This window comes from Barbus barbus, assembly GCF_936440315.1.
Source record: "Barbus barbus genome assembly, chromosome: 26".
In the NCBI taxonomy this organism is placed as follows: domain Eukaryota; kingdom Metazoa; phylum Chordata; class Actinopteri; order Cypriniformes; family Cyprinidae; genus Barbus; species Barbus barbus.
Genome location: NC_136754.1, coordinates 27038468 through 27057101, shown reverse-complemented (window position 1 = coordinate 27057101; position 18634 = coordinate 27038468). Strand labels below are relative to the sequence as shown.

General features: G+C 35.6%; 2 protein-coding genes across 3 annotated transcripts in view; one reads left to right on the top strand and one right to left on the bottom strand.

The window, feature by feature from the left end:
- Positions 1 to 18634, top strand: part of LOC306846144 (tyrosine-protein kinase JAK1-like) — an 830156-nt gene that overhangs the window by 658720 nt on the left and 152802 nt on the right. The window lies entirely within an intron of this gene.
- LOC306845644 (B-cell lymphoma 6 protein-like) lies at positions 1177 to 7886 on the bottom strand. Of its 2 annotated transcripts, none has more exons than XM_079378555.1 (9): positions 7591 to 7886; positions 5811 to 5978; positions 5508 to 5729; positions 4177 to 4878; positions 3999 to 4090; positions 2759 to 2917; positions 2548 to 2681; positions 2327 to 2464; positions 1177 to 1828 (listed from the first exon to the last, which is right to left on the bottom strand). In XM_079378555.1, exons 2-9 carry the CDS (start codon positions 5969 to 5971, stop codon positions 1685 to 1687), a joined length of 1752 nt encoding a protein of 583 aa, XP_079234681.1. In that variant the 5' UTR covers positions 5972 to 5978; positions 7591 to 7886; the 3' UTR covers positions 1177 to 1684. The 2 variants fall into 2 exon arrangements, with proteins under 2 accessions (XP_079234681.1, XP_079234682.1); XM_079378556.1 differs by having other exon boundaries at positions 2548 to 2678; positions 7591 to 7700.

The window sequence follows — 18634 nt, the reverse complement described above, 5'->3', positions numbered from 1 at the left end:
TAGAATGATTTCTGAAGGATCATGAGACACTGAAGACTGGAGTAATGATGCTGAAAATTCAGCTTTGATCACAGAAATAAAATATATTAAAATATATTGCAATAGAACAAAAAAAAATTGTATTTCCTCGTGAAAAACAACAGTCTTAGTAATAATTTTAAGTTTAGATTTATAGAGTTCTAATTGAGATTTTTAAAGATTGAAATGTTTCTAATTTTTACTCTATAACTCATTAAATTGTGATGCTTCTCAACACATGCGGCAGTCTACAAACACTTCAAACTTGATACGACCAGTTTGGGAAATGCTTTTCTTTCACATACAATTACAATAGAAAAGACTCAAATATCTAGTTTCTCAGCTATGAAAGCACGTGCTCACACCGTTTGACAGATGCTCATGTTCATTGGAGGAAAATAACAGTTGACGCCCTTTAAATGCACTGTAGGTATAAAGCAGACAAGCCTTTCTGGATGAATCCGTGCTTGTGAAAGGACCTCTCGTGTTTCTGCACAATAACCCTTTGGACAAAGCTTCATTCATACAGAAATTGTTCTGTGTTGTGTGGAAGAGCAAGAAAAGTGCCTTATAATCGACCCCCGAACTTTTATAAGTGAATGTGTGACAAAAGCCTTTTTGGTAATACTTTACAATAATGCATTAACTTACAATAAGCAATACATTTACTATCGTATTTATTCATTTTTGTTTGTTAGTTAATAATACAACTATTTATCAATTTGTGTTAGCTCATTAAAAAATAAAGCTGAACTAAAATAGTAATATTTAGAAAAACTAAAACTTAAAATTAAAACTGAAAATACAAAAATAAACTCAAAATATTAATAACTAATATAAATATGACTAATATAACCACTAAACATGACGGTTAAATACTGTGCTCAAATTGTAGCTACACAAACCAACTCTTAAGAAATTCTTGGTATGAAACTTGACAACTGATTTAAAATTTCTGTGAAGCATTTTCATACTTCATCTATGCTACTCAACACTACTCCATTTTAATAATCTATTCATATTTTCTATCACTGAATGTCAGGCTGTACATAATTATTAGCATTTAACTTTATAAGATCAAAAATGTGTGTGTAAATGTAAGATTCTTAAATGTGCAAAAAAGAGGAAACAAATAATATAAATAATAAGTCGAACCAGAATTTAGCATTTGTTTATGAAATATTTAGTAATATCTAGTACCAAAAACAGCTGTACAAATACATGTAAATATAACCGTCGGACAAAGCAGAGCTTCTTTAAATGTACCACACTGGCAAAACATACACTGCAATTGCATAATTATTTTTGTACCAATATTCCCTGTCATATATTATATACAATGCATAGTTTTACTGAAAAGGGAGTGAAATAGCATTCTTCATAAAAAATAAATACGAGAGATCTTAGACTATGACTAAGAGCTTGATGTACGATGCTTGGAAGTCAGTATTTACAGTAAAATCTTAAACCATCATGAAGAAATCATGCAGGCCGAACCAGAAAGTGCTGGTGAACTAATCCATATTTAAGAAATAATATGCAGCGTCACCATACGAGTAAACACGGACATTGGCAAGACAAAGGTCCAAGCGGGCATATGTATTTTCTGATGGCTTTTCTGACTAAAGGAACTGTAAAAATGTCTCTGAAACAGCTTGATGTGTTTTCAAGAGGTCACGAGGGAGGCGACGGGCAGGTCTGTTCTGCTTCTGCGGTACTGGACCTTGGTGTTGGTGACGGCTCCGTGCTTTTGTCGCAGATGCAGACGCAGCTGACTCTTGTGGCGGAAGTGCAGGTCACAATTCTCACACTGAAATGAGAAACCAAGAAGCGTTCACATCAAATGCTCTCTCAGTTCTAACATTCAATACTGATACTAGAACAAATGTGACCCAGGACCACAAAACCAGTCATAAGGGTCGATTTTTTAAAATGAATGAATGAGTTTTCCATTGATGTATGGTTTGTTAGGCTAAGATAACATTTGGCTGAGATACAACTATTTGAAAATCTGGAATCTGAGGGTGCAAAAAAATAAAATGTTGAGAAAATCGCCTTTAAAGTTGTCCAAATGAAGCTCTTAGCAATGCATATAACTAATAAAAAAATAAGTTTTGATGTATTTATGGTAGGAAATTTACAAAATATCTTCATGGAACATGATCTTTCCTTAATATCCTAATGATTTTTGTCATAAAAGAAAAATTGATAATTTCGACCCATGCAGTTGGCTATTGCTACAAATATCCCCCAGCGACTTAAGACTGCTTTTGTGCTCCAGGGTCACAAATGTGCAGGTGATGCTCACATGATAAGGTTTCTCTCCCGTGTGTATTCGTAAGTGACTCTTCAGCGTCTGAAGGTGGCGGAAGCGCGTGCCGCAGATGTCACATGGGTACGGTTTCTCTCCGGTGTGGATCAGTACGTGAGCCCTCAGATGAGCCACCTGAAACCACGAAAGTAGAAGATGAAGCACATTTGCTTTGCATTGTCGCCGTACAGAAACACGCTCTGGGGGTCTGATTGTACCTGGACGAAGCACGAGCCGCAGGTTTCACATTTGTATGGTTTTTCTCCTGAGTGGATCCGTGAGTGTGTCTTCAGATTGGCAGGTCTGTTGAACTGCGCTCCACACACGCTGCAGCGGTACGGTTTCTCTCCTGCTATAATAAACCAGTATAAAAATGTAAAACTGCAACAGTGTGCACCATCGCAGAGTTCCAAAGCATTGCAAATGTACCTGTGTGGACAGACTTGTGGCTCACTAGGTTTCCGTTATAGCCGAACATGACCTGGCAGCGGTCACATTTGTACCGTTTTCCGTCCTGCAGCCACCGCGGCTTCTCTGCATCAGATTCGCTCCTGGACTCACAGTCGTTACAGTAGACTCTGTCCCGCTCTGCAAACACAACACAAGAGCTATTAGGATTCATTCACACGCTGGAAGTTATGAAATCAGATCTGTTAGTTCAGACTGTCAAAACTGGTTATGATAAACTGCCCTGTGACCAATAGGGGGCCCCAAAGAGAAAAAAAACCCAACAGGAAAATAATGAATAAAAATAAACCTCAGGTATGTTCAATGAAAATATATAATGTAATATCTAAACAGTGTTAAATATTATTAATATTAACTATTAAAACATTAACATATTTTAATATTTAATCAGGTATCATATATACATAGCTTATATAACACACACACACATATATATATATACATACACAAAGTAATTCCTAAATATGATTAAATATGACTGCAACTATTAGAAGATTTAGTATGTATATTATTAGTATTTTAATACTTAAATAGGTTATTATATATACATCACTTATATATAACCCACATACATAAAACATAATGCCTAAATATTTTTAATAATAATAACAATAATAATAATTAACTATTAAAACATTAAAATACTTAAGTGAACATACACAACTCAGAAAACCACTGGGGCCTAGATTTTTGTAAATAGATGATACTACTACTACTGCTAATTATTATTATTATTATTATTATGTAATAACTAAATATTATTATTATTGACAAACAAATGCTATTATTATTGACTAATTACAATACTAAAATACTGAAATGTTTAAGTGAACACAAATGTTTTATTACTATTATTATTAGTTATATCAATTTTTAAATAATTATTAATATTTAATATAATTTAGGTATTACATAACATTAAATATAATATCATACCTAAATATTAATACATATAATTTTCCTAAAAAAGTTTTTTACAGAAAAAGATGGGGTAACAGTCAAATCTTACAGGTATCTCAAATTATGAAAAAATAAAATAAAATAAATAAAAACTGTTACTCTGACCATTCTGACTGACACTTGCCCCAAAAATATTAAATTATCAAAAAAAAAGACAAAAAAAAAAAATCAGATTTCACCCATGTATGAATGCTGTTTAGGCCTAAAATCCATCTCAACATTGTGAAGAAAGTGTGTTCACCTGATCTTGTGGGTCCTGTGCTGCTCTCCTCTGTCAAAGTGTTGGGAAGTGAAGAGTCGTGTTCCTCTTTTTTGATGCAGTCATCTGCGGAGCTAAAAACACATGACACCATGTTTAAGAATAATGCAATAATGCAACTCTTGCCACAATGCCATCCTTAAAGTTTGGCATCACTGACCTGCTATCCATAATGAGCTGCGCTCGGGCTTCACTGCTCTTGTTGGTGGATTCTGTAGCCATGTGGGATGGAGTCGGTGAGCTATTGTCATTCGCCCCGTCTGTGGAGTTCAGCACAATGAACTTGTACTTCTTCCAGTTGCGGACCTTCGGGGGACTGATGGAGCTGGGAGGAGACGCCGCTCCTCGACTGCAGCTGCTGGACTCTGCGGGTGAGTTGGGTTGGCAGTCTGATCTGAGAGGGCTCTTGGGCCCGCTGGTGTGACACTGCTCAATGCTCTCCACCTCCGAATTCAGAAGCGGAGTCTTTCTGTCTCCCTCGGCTTGAGCTGAGCGGAAGAGCACAGATGGACGGTTCCTCTCCTCTCTGGCCTGCGTGGCTCCTCCGTCAGTCTCGGTCCGAGCCGAGGCTCTGCTGTCTGGCGGGGAGTGCTGCTGGCGAGCTATTACGCCGGTCTTCGGGATCTGCCAGAGCGGGTTTGTGGTGTTGGAGGCGTCCATGGGGAGAGGCAGATGTCTGTAGAAGCAAGAAGGGCTTTCGGTGGAAGTGCTGACTGCATAGTGCAGATTGGGAGGAGCGTAAGTGCTGAAGTTCACGCTGGATTGGGTGTTCAGGGCATCGCTGAGGATGAAGGGAGCTTCTGAAGATAAACAGCCGTGATTAACCAGCATCTCTGCTCTGGTCTGCTTTACACACAAGCCCCTTTGAGAAAACCAGCAGATGATGAGTCAGTGATAAATAACAGTGTCCAAGATGAAGAAAAAGAAATCTAAGGGCCATTTCTGTAATCGTTGTATTCTTATCATTTTTAACTATCGTTTGATTTAATGACTGACTTTAAAAAATGTCATGTGGTATAATCATGTAAAAAGCAATAAAATGTTTCAATAAATATTACAATATAATAAAATAAATTTAAAAATACAGTATGAAAATTCTATATACAGTATAAAATAATTATTATATAATAACTATATATATATATATATATATATATATATATATATGTAATTTAACATTTTATTATTATAATATTACATTTATACAAAATTACAAATATCATGAATTATATAAATGTTTTGGGGGCTAGACTACATGACAAATTCCAATGTAAATTAACTTAGCCATGTCAAAAAAGTCAAATTATGTAATATTTTAAGAGACTTAAAAACTTAAAACATAGAAACTTAAGAGGCAGACAAGTATTTCTGAATTATTCATTCAAATATTAAGTTATAATTTAAGACAAAAAAAATCAATGTTATGTCTCTGATAGTGTTACAAATCACATGTCTGTGTTTGACTGTTTTTGTGCGTTTCTAAGCACTCACCTGGAGTCTATGAACCTCTGGCATGTGTCCATCACATGCTCCATCTGTAAGTATGTGGCTGTGTTGAGGGTGGCTATAATGAAGTTATCTGTAAGTGTGAGGCAAGACGTATACATGAACTCCAATAATATGGCGAAGCCGTCGGGGTCCACCTTTGGATCTAAACTTATGATGCTCAAGGTGCTTTTATAAGCATCTGCAAACATGGAGTAGAAGAGGCCACTGGAAAAAGACAAGATGGAATACAAATGTCACTTACTGTGCATGTCATTCAATTAACATTTTGCAAAATCATAGCACTACCTGCACGCCATCAGAACTGTCTTATGGGCCCGGAACTGCTGCCCACCGACCACGATGGAGACATCGGTCAGGATGTTTCTGCTGCGGAGGCGGTTGAAGTTGAACAGCACATCACCAGCATGGCGAGTGAACTTAATGCAGCCGTCTGCTGCACTTGACATTGTTCACCTGCACACAAAGCATTCAGAATCAAGTAAAACATTTGAATGAATGTTATACATTCAATGAATACAAGCCCTCTTGTCTACTAAACTTTTAAAAATAAACTATTTCACACCAGAAATAAAAAATCTGTATAATTATATCTAATGTTAGACAATAGGCTATATTAATAACCTAAAATCTTCGTCAAAACTGAAGGTGTGCAAGTTTAGTCAAATGAACACTAGATGTCCACAAAATCACAAGATATGATCCACGTTTACATGTAGGCCTAACAATATTTTATATTAAAATATTCTTCGTGAAATGCTGTCAAACGATTAATCGCATTCCAAAATAAAAGTTTTTGTTTACATAATATATGTGTGTATACTGTGTATGTTTATTATGTATATATTATTACAAACATTCATGTATACATTTAGGAAAAATATGTTGTGTTTATATATTAAATATATTTATATACAACATAAAATATAAGAATATAATTTTATTTTGGATCACGATTAATCATTTGACAGCACTATGAAATATATAATACTAATTATTATGTCTCTGTAGTCAACATTTGCTTTGAGTTTGTTAATTTTATTTAATTTTGAATAGTTCTTCATTTATAGTAAGCTATCTAATTGATGTTTTACACATACTGTACAATGTATGCATACTTTTAAATATTTAAAATCCCCCTTAACTGCTATATTCATATCATTTTAATATTTACTATATGCATTTGACTTGATAAACCAAAGTGTGCAGACAAACCTAGAGAGCTGCCTATCTAGACAACTTTAAACAGCATTATTTATGCTTTTACATTAAAGCAACCCCGAAAATGCCATCTAAGTAGGCAGTTTACTACGTTTCGAGTCATGAAATTAATCAGATCTCACTGACACTTTTGATATTATTTCATATATTCTGCAACACCTTTGCTCTGAAAAAAAAAAAAATAATAATAAAATCATGCATACCCTTGCATTTAGACAAACATCACTAGATAGTGAGCATAGGTGTATGATTTAAGACACTTTGACACTTGTTGAACAGCGAAGCTTCAAACCTTGTGGCATATTGACTAAGTATTATGAGTTTATGAATAAAAGCCACATGAGTAGACTCTATTAATCTCACGATATTAATATGCTTGAACAGAACATAATACATATCCGCATGCTGGATTTATTAACCATCATTTATTACATTTCCCATGAAAATAAATCCGTTTGAGAGTTCACCAGCATTTAATCACATGCACATGAATGACAAAGTCAGAGAAAACTTATGAATAATAATAAAAACAGCAATTTTGACATTTAAAATGATCCAGGCGTCTGTTTTATCAGCACACAGGCTGTCTATTATAGAGTTTCCCTCCCATATAATAGAATTCAGAGCGTTCTAAAGCAGCTTAACTTCATTGATTCTAACGCAACTCTACAGAAACTGACAAATGAGTCGAAGATTAGTAATTAGGCCAACAAAAGTCGAGTTGCGTAATTAACACGGCAGCTCTAAAGACAAGAAAGTAGTCTGGAGTAAAACAAAATAACTATAGAAATAACTCGTTTCTTTTGAGCGTCTCGTGTTTAGTCTAGACTCAATAGAAGAAAATCACCTGGTGTATTTTTCTTGGAAGTGTCCACCGAAGGCAGTTCTTGGAAGAACTCTTCAGAGAACACGCAGCTCGCAATTCTCGGAATTTTACCAGTGGACCGTACCACTGAGACACCACAGAGGGGACACCCAGACTTTCTGTCCTCACGCTCCTGTACTGCTAACCTACCACTTATCAGAAACACCATCCGAGTCATTCTGAACGCTTTAAAACTAACACGTATGCTAGATGATATCGCTTTTAGCTCCTTATTTATTAACATTGTCGTTGTAAACACACTCCGCGCCTCTGTATGTGGTGGTTTGCCCCAGAGACTCGGTCATAATCGACGTCACTCCTCCTCCCACAGATCCGGCAGAGACGGCTCCTCCCTCTATTATAATAATGTGTATATTATATCATGTTGAATTAACTCAGTTATTGCCGTCATAAGCTACATCGTGAAGATAAATCACTTTGATTTACAAAGTAAATCACACAGAAAAAGCTATCTATTTTTGTCTGTCCGCGATAAGTTTTTTTTGTGTGTGTGTATATATATATATATATATATATATATATATAAGCGATATCAGCGATATCATATATATAAAGCGATATCATATATATATATATATATATATATATATATATATGAGTGTGTGTGTGTGTCAGATGATGACAGTAGCTGTTTGATATTCTCCAGTTCTAGGTTAACTACAACACCACAATATTATAATAATATTATTACATTGTTATTATTACTATTTAACATTTTGGGAGCTGTCTATTTTATAAAAGGTTGAGATACTTTTTGCTCAGTTTATAATAGATAAAATCTCGAACCACTTATCATTGCTTGCATTATTTGCACATCTGCTAAACCGATAAATAAAAATGAAACATGAACCTGTTAAAAAAAAACATTACAAGAAAAATATCGTCTGTATTCACATATATTTTAATCAGTCTGGGAATGTGGCAGCATTGTAATAATACTGTAATATTATGGCAAATAATGCGTTTTGATACTTTAAGAAGGTGTTATATCTAAATGTCAGAATTTTCATTTTTGGGTGAATTTGCTCTTTAACATGGTCTTTTTCTAATTACATGCTCTCTAAAGTAATATCACAAGATCTGGGAGGTCACAGATTGATTACAGCATAGATTTAAGATGGCAACTGAGGCAAATAAGGTCTCTTACACACACACACACACACACACACACACACACACACACACACATACACACACACACTTAAGCTCATGACTGCTTCAGCAGTGTACTGTAACTTAACACTCAACAAAGCAGCTATTCAGGACCATAACGCAGTGCACACAGCTCTCAAAACTATTTATAAATCAGTCCCAAAGAGGTACTGGAAACATGCACAGAAAAAAACCTCTCATCTAACACATTGTGCTTCAGGTACTCAAAGAACAAAACATAAAAATTACAATCACAATAGTGTGTGTGTGTGTGTGGATATATATATATATATATATATACATACATATAATGTTTAGGCATATGAATGCAGATGTTAATTAGATAAATAATATGTAAATAAATGATAATTGCATTAAACTGCTATTGAATGTGCATGAGGAGAAATTACGTAGTAAAAAAAGTGGCATGCTAGAAATGACGGGCACATAACCGAGCGCTGAACGACTGGCCTAGAAACATCTGCAATGCTGAGACAATCATTACAGTGTAGCGCTTTGATATTGCACATCTTCCTGACAATTAAGTGAAGTTCTGTATTGCTTCTGTATGGGAAATCATTTTTGAAGTTCTTTCATTGTGAAAGGTTGGCAACATGTCATATATCTTAAACCTCATTGTGAAACTGCCCCCACCTCTCACACATCCAAATACATGCTTCCTCTTTCTTCAGAAGAGGAAAGTGGCCTATCGGAAATAAACGCTGCTGTCACAGACCTCTCATTCTCATATGGACGATGACTTTTTCTCGAGAAATTTGTCTCCTGTTATTCTTATAGGGATTTCCATGTTTTTGGCTTTGTTGACAGTCAATGTCATTCTTTTCTTTATGACCATAATCTATTTATTACATATTTATTGGCAGGCCCAGCTCACCCCACCCAGCCAGGGTAGTATACTTTTTGTTTGTTGGTCATTTTATGACTCGTCCTAAAAAATGTTTTGGCCCACCTCAGAGAACTGGAGGCAAGTCTGTTCACCAAACTGCTTTATAACTCTAGTTTGAATGCTAAATCAAGTTACTGTTTTTATCAACATAGATTGAATACATTTCACAAACACATATCTGTCAAACACATCGATATACTTGTCAATGGCAACAATTCTGTGTCAATTTTACTCATCACTATCACACATCAAAGACACAGTTCAGAAAGTTGACAGGCTGTTCCAAGAAAAGCATTCATATACAGGCCATAGATGACTCAGTGACTGTCATCTAGTGTGGTTATCTCAGTCCTTCAGGTTTTGTAGTGATCTGCAAGGCTGCACCTACAGTGGTGTAAACCTCACTGCATTCGAACACCTCGTTCATTGACAAACACACACAGACGCTTGTCTCTCTTTAGCTTCAGATAAAACACAAGTTTGTTTTGAAATATGTGTTCCTTTTAATGCTGTCAAATCATTAATGATGATTAATTGCATCCAAAATAAAAGTTTTTGTTTACATAATATATGTGTGTGTGTACTGTGTATATTTATTATGTATATATAAATACAAACACATACAGCATATATTTTGAAAATATTTACATGTATAGATTTATATAATTTATATCGTATATAAATATATTTAACATATAAACGTAACATATTTTTCTTAAATATATACATGCATGTGTGTGTATATTTATATATATTTAATAAATATACACAGTACACACACACATATATTATGTAAACAAAAACCTTTATTTTGGATGCGATTTATCATTTGACAACAGTAGTTCCTTTACATTATGATGTTTTATTTGGTTGTCTGTTGTGACATTAGTGACAATATACATAAAAAAAAAGGAAACCTATATGACTTTCTTTTGTGTAACACAAAAGAAGATATTTTGAAGAATGTTGATGACCAAGCAGTTTTGATTCCTAGTGACAGAATAAAGTAAGTCCTACAGAGTTAGAACATCATGAGGGCGAGTAAATGATGACAGGACTTTCATTTCTGGATGGACTATGTCTTTCACCCAGTGATATAACCGGTAGCTCCAACTTTTCACTGTTCTAGAAAATAGTGCATGTCTTTTATTTTAGCATGGGATCATTCCTGCACACAAACATCTGTTAAAGTTACCATGAAATTAAAGTCGTGGCAGTTATAAAGGTCATTTTATAACAGTACTTTGAGGTTGTGTATGTGCTCAATATTTACAATTTCATTTCCATGCATTGATTTCAAAATGGCAATTTTTCTGTTCTGAGAAAATGGATAAAAAATAATGAACAATCAAATACTTTCGAAAACGAGAATTTATTCACCTAAATGTCATCTGCAACCAACAAGCAAGTAGCAAATCCTTAGCTAAATATGCTCCTGTTTCAAAAGGGAAAGATATCTCAACACACCGTGCTTTCACAGGGTCTTGGAGCTGTAAGTCCCCATGCAGAGCTGGATCCAGTGCGCACACCTGTACTGCACTTTGCACCTGCGTGTAATTTCAAAACACATGTGTTGGTTTTCTCAGGTCAGGATCGATTCGGCACACATGACCTCGTACTGGAAACATAAGGCTCGCTTTGCTGTGGAAAACTACTTAACCAAACAGATCCAGAAGTCCATTGATCTTCCATGGAGTATGTTGACCTTAGCCTCAGTTCAACGGTACAGAATCTGTGCATGAGGGGTCAAGCACTGCACCAAACTACTGTTTACTTTTTAACGAATCTGTATTGAATTGCACTGCTATTGCTTTGCTACTTGAACAGCACTGATCGATGAAGTGACAGAGGTCATAATACAGACTTTACATACTGGGATAGTTCTCCCAAAAAAGAACATTCTGTCATCATTTGCTCACTCTCATGTCGATCCAAACGAAGATATTTTTAAAGAAATATAAGAGGTTTTTGTCTGTTCAATGAGAATCCATTCCCGTCACGGCAACAGTTATGAAGCTACGAGATTACTTTTTGTGCGCAACGAAAACAAAAACAAAGACTTTATTCAACAATTTCTAACCCTGTGGTCTGTGTGGGTCCTAACGCCCCAGTATAGTGACGGGGACACTATACTGTCAACAAGCACCGAACTTCAGATGAGACATTAAACCAAGGTTCTCACTCTCTGTGGTCATTAAAAATCCCAGAATGTTATTCGAAAAGAGTAGATGTGTGACCTCGGCATCCTGGCCAAATGTGCCCATTGGCCTCTGAACATCATGGCCTCTTAATCATCCCCATACTCTGATTGGCTTCATCACTGTCTCCTCTCCACCAGTAAGCTGGTGTGTGGTGGGCGTTCTGGCGCAATATGGCTGCCGTCGCATCATCCAGGTGGATGCTGCACACTGGTGGTCAATGAGGAGAAACCCCCTACACAATTGTAGAGCACATTGAGTGCTTAGAAAAAAGCAGAAATGTAATGAATTAATTATTAATGATGTCACATTTTAACAATGTCCTTTCTGGCCCTTGAAGTTGGTAGTTCCCTTGCTGTCTATGGAGGGACAGAGAGCTTTCGGATTTCATCAAAAATAGCTGTGTTCCGAAGATGAACGTATTTGAATTTTTGGGTGAACTATTCCTGAAATACAAGTCTGAAGAGACATGATAGCTTTATATAATTTAATGAATGAATTAAATTAGAATTGAATCAATTTTATAAACAAATTTAGGCTTTTACACTCTTAAAAATAAAGGTTCTTTAATGGCATAAATGGATCCAAGATGAACATTTAACATTCATGGAACCTTTTCATTCCACAAAATGTTCTTTATAGTAAAAAATGGTTATTTAGATTAAAAAAAAAAATTTCTTCACACTAAGAAAAAAAAAATTCTGTTAAGAAATATTCACTGAAAGGTTCTTTTAGGAAGCCAGAATGGTTCTTCTATGACATCACTGGAACCTTTATTTTTAAGGGTGTATAAACATCGTATTAATGTAATTGATTTTCAGTGGAGCGTCATAAATCTTTCAGGTTTCATTAAAAATATATTCACTTTGTTTTCTAAGATAATCAAAAATCTAACAGTGACACGAGACAGTTTTCATTTTTGAGGAACTGTCCCTTTAAGCTGTCCAAAAAAATGTGTCATGTTTTTGACAAGAAGGGGATTAAAAAATAGTTTTTATTCAGAAAGTACTGTGTTTCCCCCTTATTATTAGTGTTTTTTTTCTAAAGCGCCACTATTGCTCATTCTTACAGGAATTTTCCCCAAATCCTTAAGTATTAAACTTTGGCGTATAAATCATCCTGCCCCGTTTTTGCTACCGATATGAGTCATACACCAAATAATACGTCAAAATAGATTAAATTGATTTCTAACTTTATCCCTCACCCACCCCATATGATTCTCTTGTTTCAACACCTGATCTGATTGCTAAACTTTCTCCTCCATCCAGCACTGCCCTATCCAATTACCTCACCTCACGCTGGTGTGACGTCTCTCCGCCTAAACATTTTAATAATGCAGATCCAATGCAGCTTAGCAAAGATTTACAACAACTTGTAACAGTCAGCCAAATCGGTTAAAGTTGCCTATGTTAAAATGGGGTTAGAACATACTGTGTGAGGCTGTGGGTGTTAAAAGAATGAGACATAGGCCTACAACAGAAATACATTAGATAAGTATGGTGTATTTACAATATACAAATAAAAATTAAACATGTTCTCTGAATCTTTTTGTATTAGTTTGAAATAGTAAAATTAGCTAACTTTCAAAACTTTGTGTAATTATTTTATGTTTTTCAAAGAAGTCTCATATGCTTAAGGCTGCATATTTGCAATAGGAATGTGGAATTATTTGGAATAGATGTCTTTTGTAACATTATAAATGTTGATAATGTCACTTGATCAATGTAATACAACCTTGATGAATAAACATATTAATTTCTGTTCAAATAAAAAAAAGTCTATGCAGCTGTGCCTTAGGCGTCTTTTTCTGTTGTTTAATTTTTAAAGGAAATGCTGATAGACAAGTCATTTCATAACAAAAACTAACACTGACAACAACAACAGCAGCATTAATAAAGTCAGAAACCATCAAAACAATAATCCTATTACAGCAATGGCATAATTTATTCATGATGCAATGCATGCTGGGAGCCCATAAACAAATAAGCAGCATTGTTCAATATGAAACTGTTCGTTCAGACAGCTCTGTTCTGCAGGACAATATTTGGGGTGAATATTGGGTGTTTTATGTAAAGTCACATTTCATATCATCATAATGTTCCATATGCTGCAATTACTTTAAATGCAACAGCTTTTTTAACCATGTGTTTATACACATTAATGATAGCATTAGCCACATGTCAATTTGTTTGCGCTTGAACCATCTCACAGACCCTGACCTTTGCATGGATGATACAAAGATGATATGATATAAACCCCTAAACACATGGAAAACAGTGAATTTACACCTCAAGGGCATGTTGACATGAACACATCCTAACCTAAATATAGAGAATGTATAACTGTATCCCTGTATACATGCATTCTAAACACATGAATTATACTATTATTATTTAACTTAGTGGAGAATTGGTAACTCTTTAACATTCATTAACATTAACCAACAATGAAAAATACTTCTAAACCATTTATTAATTTTAGTCAAAGAAATAATTCATCCAAAAATAACATTTACTTCAAATTTACCCACCCTCAGGCCATCCAAAATGTACAGCAGGTCAGTTTGTTTGTTTCTGCTCACCAATGGATCCTCTGCGGTGAATGGGTGCCGTCAGAATGAGAGTCCAAACAGCTGATAAAAACATCACAATAATCCACAAGTAATCCACAGCACTCCAGTCCCTCAATTAATGTCTTTTAACTTTATACTATTGTTTCTGCCCAGAGTCCATAATCAAGTCAAGTCAATATTATCTGTATAGCGCTTTTAACAATGCAAATTAACAATGCTTTTAACAATGCATCAGCTTGATATAAAGCTGGGTGGCTTTATATCAGCTTTACAGTATTTAGACGGGGAAATAGTGTGTCTAAATATTGTCATTCTACTCTGGCCAGACAAATCAACAGTTTAAATCTAGGCTGCAGCAGAGTCAGATTGTGCAAATGACTCTTCAGGTTCCTGTGGTCTTGTCCCGATGGCCATCTAGGAGACAGGGTCTTCACTGGGGATCAGTCTCTGGGGCTCATCTAGTTGTCCTGGTCTCCGCTGACGTTCAGGGCTGTAGAGGTCATCTCTAGGTGCTGATCCACCATCTGATCTGGATACGGACTGGATCCGGGTGGCTGCAGTGACCTCGGAATAAGAAAGAAACAGACTAATATTAGCGTAGATGACATTCTTCTAACGATGTAACAAGTACATCGGGTGTTTTGGGAAGTGTTCCCGGTTCCGGTTGACCTAATTAATGCAGCCTAACAATCCTTTAACGGATTTTAATTATAGAAATGTTATAGTGTATTATGTGTAAATCTGGTTAAAGAGATGGGTCTTTAATCTAGATTTAAACTGACAGAGTGTGTCTGCTTCCCGAACAGTGTTAGGTAGATTGTTCCAGAGTTTGTGTGCTAAATAGAAAAACGATCTCCCACCCGCAGTTGATTTTGATATTCTAGGTATTATCAAATGGCCAGAGTATTGAGATCGCAGCAGACGTGAAGGACTATAATGTGATAAGAGCTCACTCAAATACTGTGGTGCCAAACCATTCAGGGCCTTATAGGTAATTAGCAAGATCTTAAAATGTATACGATGTTTAATAGGGAGCAAGTGCAGTGTTGACAGAAGCGGGCTAATATGGTCATACTTCCTGGTTCTAGTAAGAACTCTAGCTGCTGCATTTTGAACCAGCTGGAGTTTGTTTATTAAACGTGCAGAGCAACCATCCAATAAAGCATTACAATAATCTAGCCTCGAGGTCATGAACACATGAATTAATGTTTCTGCATTTGACATTGAGAGCATAGGTCATAATTTAGATATATTTTTAAGATGGAAAAATGCAGTTTTACAAATGCTAGAAACATGTTTTTCGAAGGTAAGATTGCTATCAAAAACTGCGCCTAGATTCCTATCTGATTACATGCAAAAGTTTTTTGCTAGTAGAAAGAAATTGCTAGTCATCCAGTTTTTGATTTCAACTATACATTCCGTTAGTTTTGCAAATTGATAAGTTTCATCGGGTCACGAAGAAAAATAGAGCTGAGTATCATCAGTATAACAGTGAAAGCTAACACCTTGTTTCCTAATGATATCTCCCAAGGGTAACATGTAAAGCGTGAAAAGTAAGGGGCCAAGCACTGAGCCCTGAGGTACTCCATACTGCACTTGTGATTGGTATGACACCTCTTCATTTACTGCCACGAACTGATGGCGGCCAGATACGATTTGAACCATGCCAGTGCACTTCCTCTAATGCCAACATAATTTTCTAGTCTATTTAAAAGAATATTGTGGTCGATAGTGTTAAACACGATCAACGTGATACAACCACGATCAGATGATAAAAGCAGGTCGTTTGTAACTCTAATGAGAGTCTCAGTATTATGATATGGTCTAAAACCTGACTGGAAATCCTAACATATCTCATTTTTCTCTAAGAAGGAACATAGTTGTGATGATACTACCTTTTCTAATATCTTTGACAGCAAAAGGGAGATTCGAGATCGGTCTGTAATTAATTAATTCTTTGTGGTCAAGTTGTGGTTTTTAATGAGAGGCTTAATAGTTTTTGGGACATATCCTAATGACAATGATGGGTTAATAATATTCAGAAGAGGATCTATTACTTCTGGAAGCACCTCTTTTAGGAGCTTAGATGGAACAGGGTCTAACATACAGGTTGCTGGTTTAGATAATTTAACAAGTTTATACAATTCTTCATTTCCAATGGAAGAGAATGAGTGGGATTGTTCCTCAGGGGATCTATAGCATACTATCTGATGCGATACTGTGGCTGACAGCTGCATGGTTACAACGTTATCTCTAATAGTTTCGATCTTGCAAGTAAAATAGTTCATAAAGTCATTACTAATGCGCTGCTGGGTAATGTCTGCACCTGCTGATGTTATATTTCTTGTTAATTTAGCCACTGTATTGAATAAATACTTGGGGTTGTGTTTGTTTTCTTCTAAAAGAGATGTAAAGTAAGCAGACCTAGTAGTTTTTAAGGCTTTCCTGTAGGAGAGCGTATTTTCCTGCCAAGCAATACGAAATACCTCTAATTTTGTTTTTCTCCAGCTGCTCTCCATTTTCCGGACTGCTCTCTTTAGGGCCCAAGTGTGCGCATTATGCCATGGTATTGGACTCTTCCTTAATCTTCCTTAAGCGTAATGGAGCAACCATAACTAAAGTGCTAGAATTTAAAGTGAAGCAATTTTATGGATAGAGGACTCATTTGAAGTTAAAAGTGCCTGAGGGTAAATTTTCAGCAAATTTTCATTTGTGGGTGAACTATTCCTTTAATGTTAATTTTATAATTTACTAATACATTAATAAAATTAAAAGTTGTATCTGTTAACATTATTTAATGGTCCTAACATGAATTAACAAGAAACAGCTGTATTTTTATTAAGTGATATTAACAAAGATTGATAAAAATCATCGTTAGTTAATGCTTTACCTAACATTATGGGACCTTATTGTAAAGTGTTACCAGATAATTTCATTATTAAGTCACTAACAAATATTATATAATGACATGCATGTATGAACATACATAAAAAATAATTGAATCACTGTTGCATATTTCTAACAATGTGAATCTACATTAAGTGTATGATCCTATTCCTAAGCATAATATTATGTGGTTTTTGCAAGTTTTTATGAAGTGATATCAACATAAGACACCCAGAGCCCTTCAGCTGTGATCATACAGGCTCAGAAGTGATACGCTCAGCACTTGTTGCTTCTGCGAGTGCTCACTTCAGCTATCTTTAGCTCTGACACTTCCATACTTAGAGTAAACAGCTTATCATTGGCCAGCGTTTGGTCATAAACCTGTTAACACCATATATCACTACTTCTGCTTCCAGAACAGTATACACACCAGTATAAGCTCAAACTGATCATCTTTTTGAGGTTATTCAAAGATCACAGTGTACTTAATATTATATGATGTCCAATATTGATCATACAGCAGCAAAACTGATAAGGAGGGCTGATTTGATGATTAACATAATGCTCTACTTTGGTGGTAAATATCAGTGTTCCATAGGCATCTGTTTGCGTATAATGTTCTGTACAAAGCAATTAAGGCGACATAGTTACTGGAAAAGAACAACATGCAAAACTGGATTCCTCACCTCAGGCATACAATCTAGTATGTTGAAATGGGTGAGGCAAGTCACAGCAGGTTGAATACAGGTTATTTTCAGAAGGTGAACGTTACAGCAAACCCCACCTTGTGTGTGAAGGTATCTGCCAAGACTGTCAGCTGAGTGAGGAGTGCATGGCTTTCTAGGAATGCAGGACAGAGTGATAGAGCTCTTCGAAAACAAGACCTCGACCTACAGTGGGAACCTGTTTTCAATGCGTCCTCTGGTGGACAAACAAACACATCTGAAATGACTCAACTTGACTAGTCTCTACCCCTTTGGTGGATTATTAAATAAACATTCTTGAGCAGTTATACCACTAATAATGATAACCTCCTTTATGTTTGAAAGGACAAACGTTATGTTTGAATTGAAGAACTAGGTTTCCACTGAACTTTGAGATGGAATTTCAACTATTGGATCGCGTGAGCCTCTGTGTTTCCACCCTCATTCCTACATCAACCTTTTTTAAACCACAGTTTTGTTCAGCGTGTTTTCTGTTTGAAGTGTCATTACATTGCCAAGGTTAAAGGGCATTATGCATCTAAGTCTTAAGTCGCTGGGGTATATTTGGAGAAATAGCCAAAAAAAC

What these genes read in the sequence shown, in the direction of transcription:
- LOC306845644 (XM_079378555.1), bottom strand. Translation starts at nt 5,971, where the DNA reads ATGTCAAGTGCAGCAGACGGCTGCATTAAGTTCACTCGCCATGCTGGT. An exon ending in CAGCTCATTATGGATAGCAG is followed by an intron (nt 4,091 to 4,176) that starts GTCAGTGATGCC and finishes ATGTGTTTTTAG; the next exon opens with CTCCGCAGATGACTGCATCA. An exon ending in CGGGAGAGAAACCTTATCAT is followed by an intron (nt 1,829 to 2,326) that starts GTGAGCATCACC and finishes TTCTCATTTCAG; the next exon opens with TGTGAGAATTGTGACCTGCA.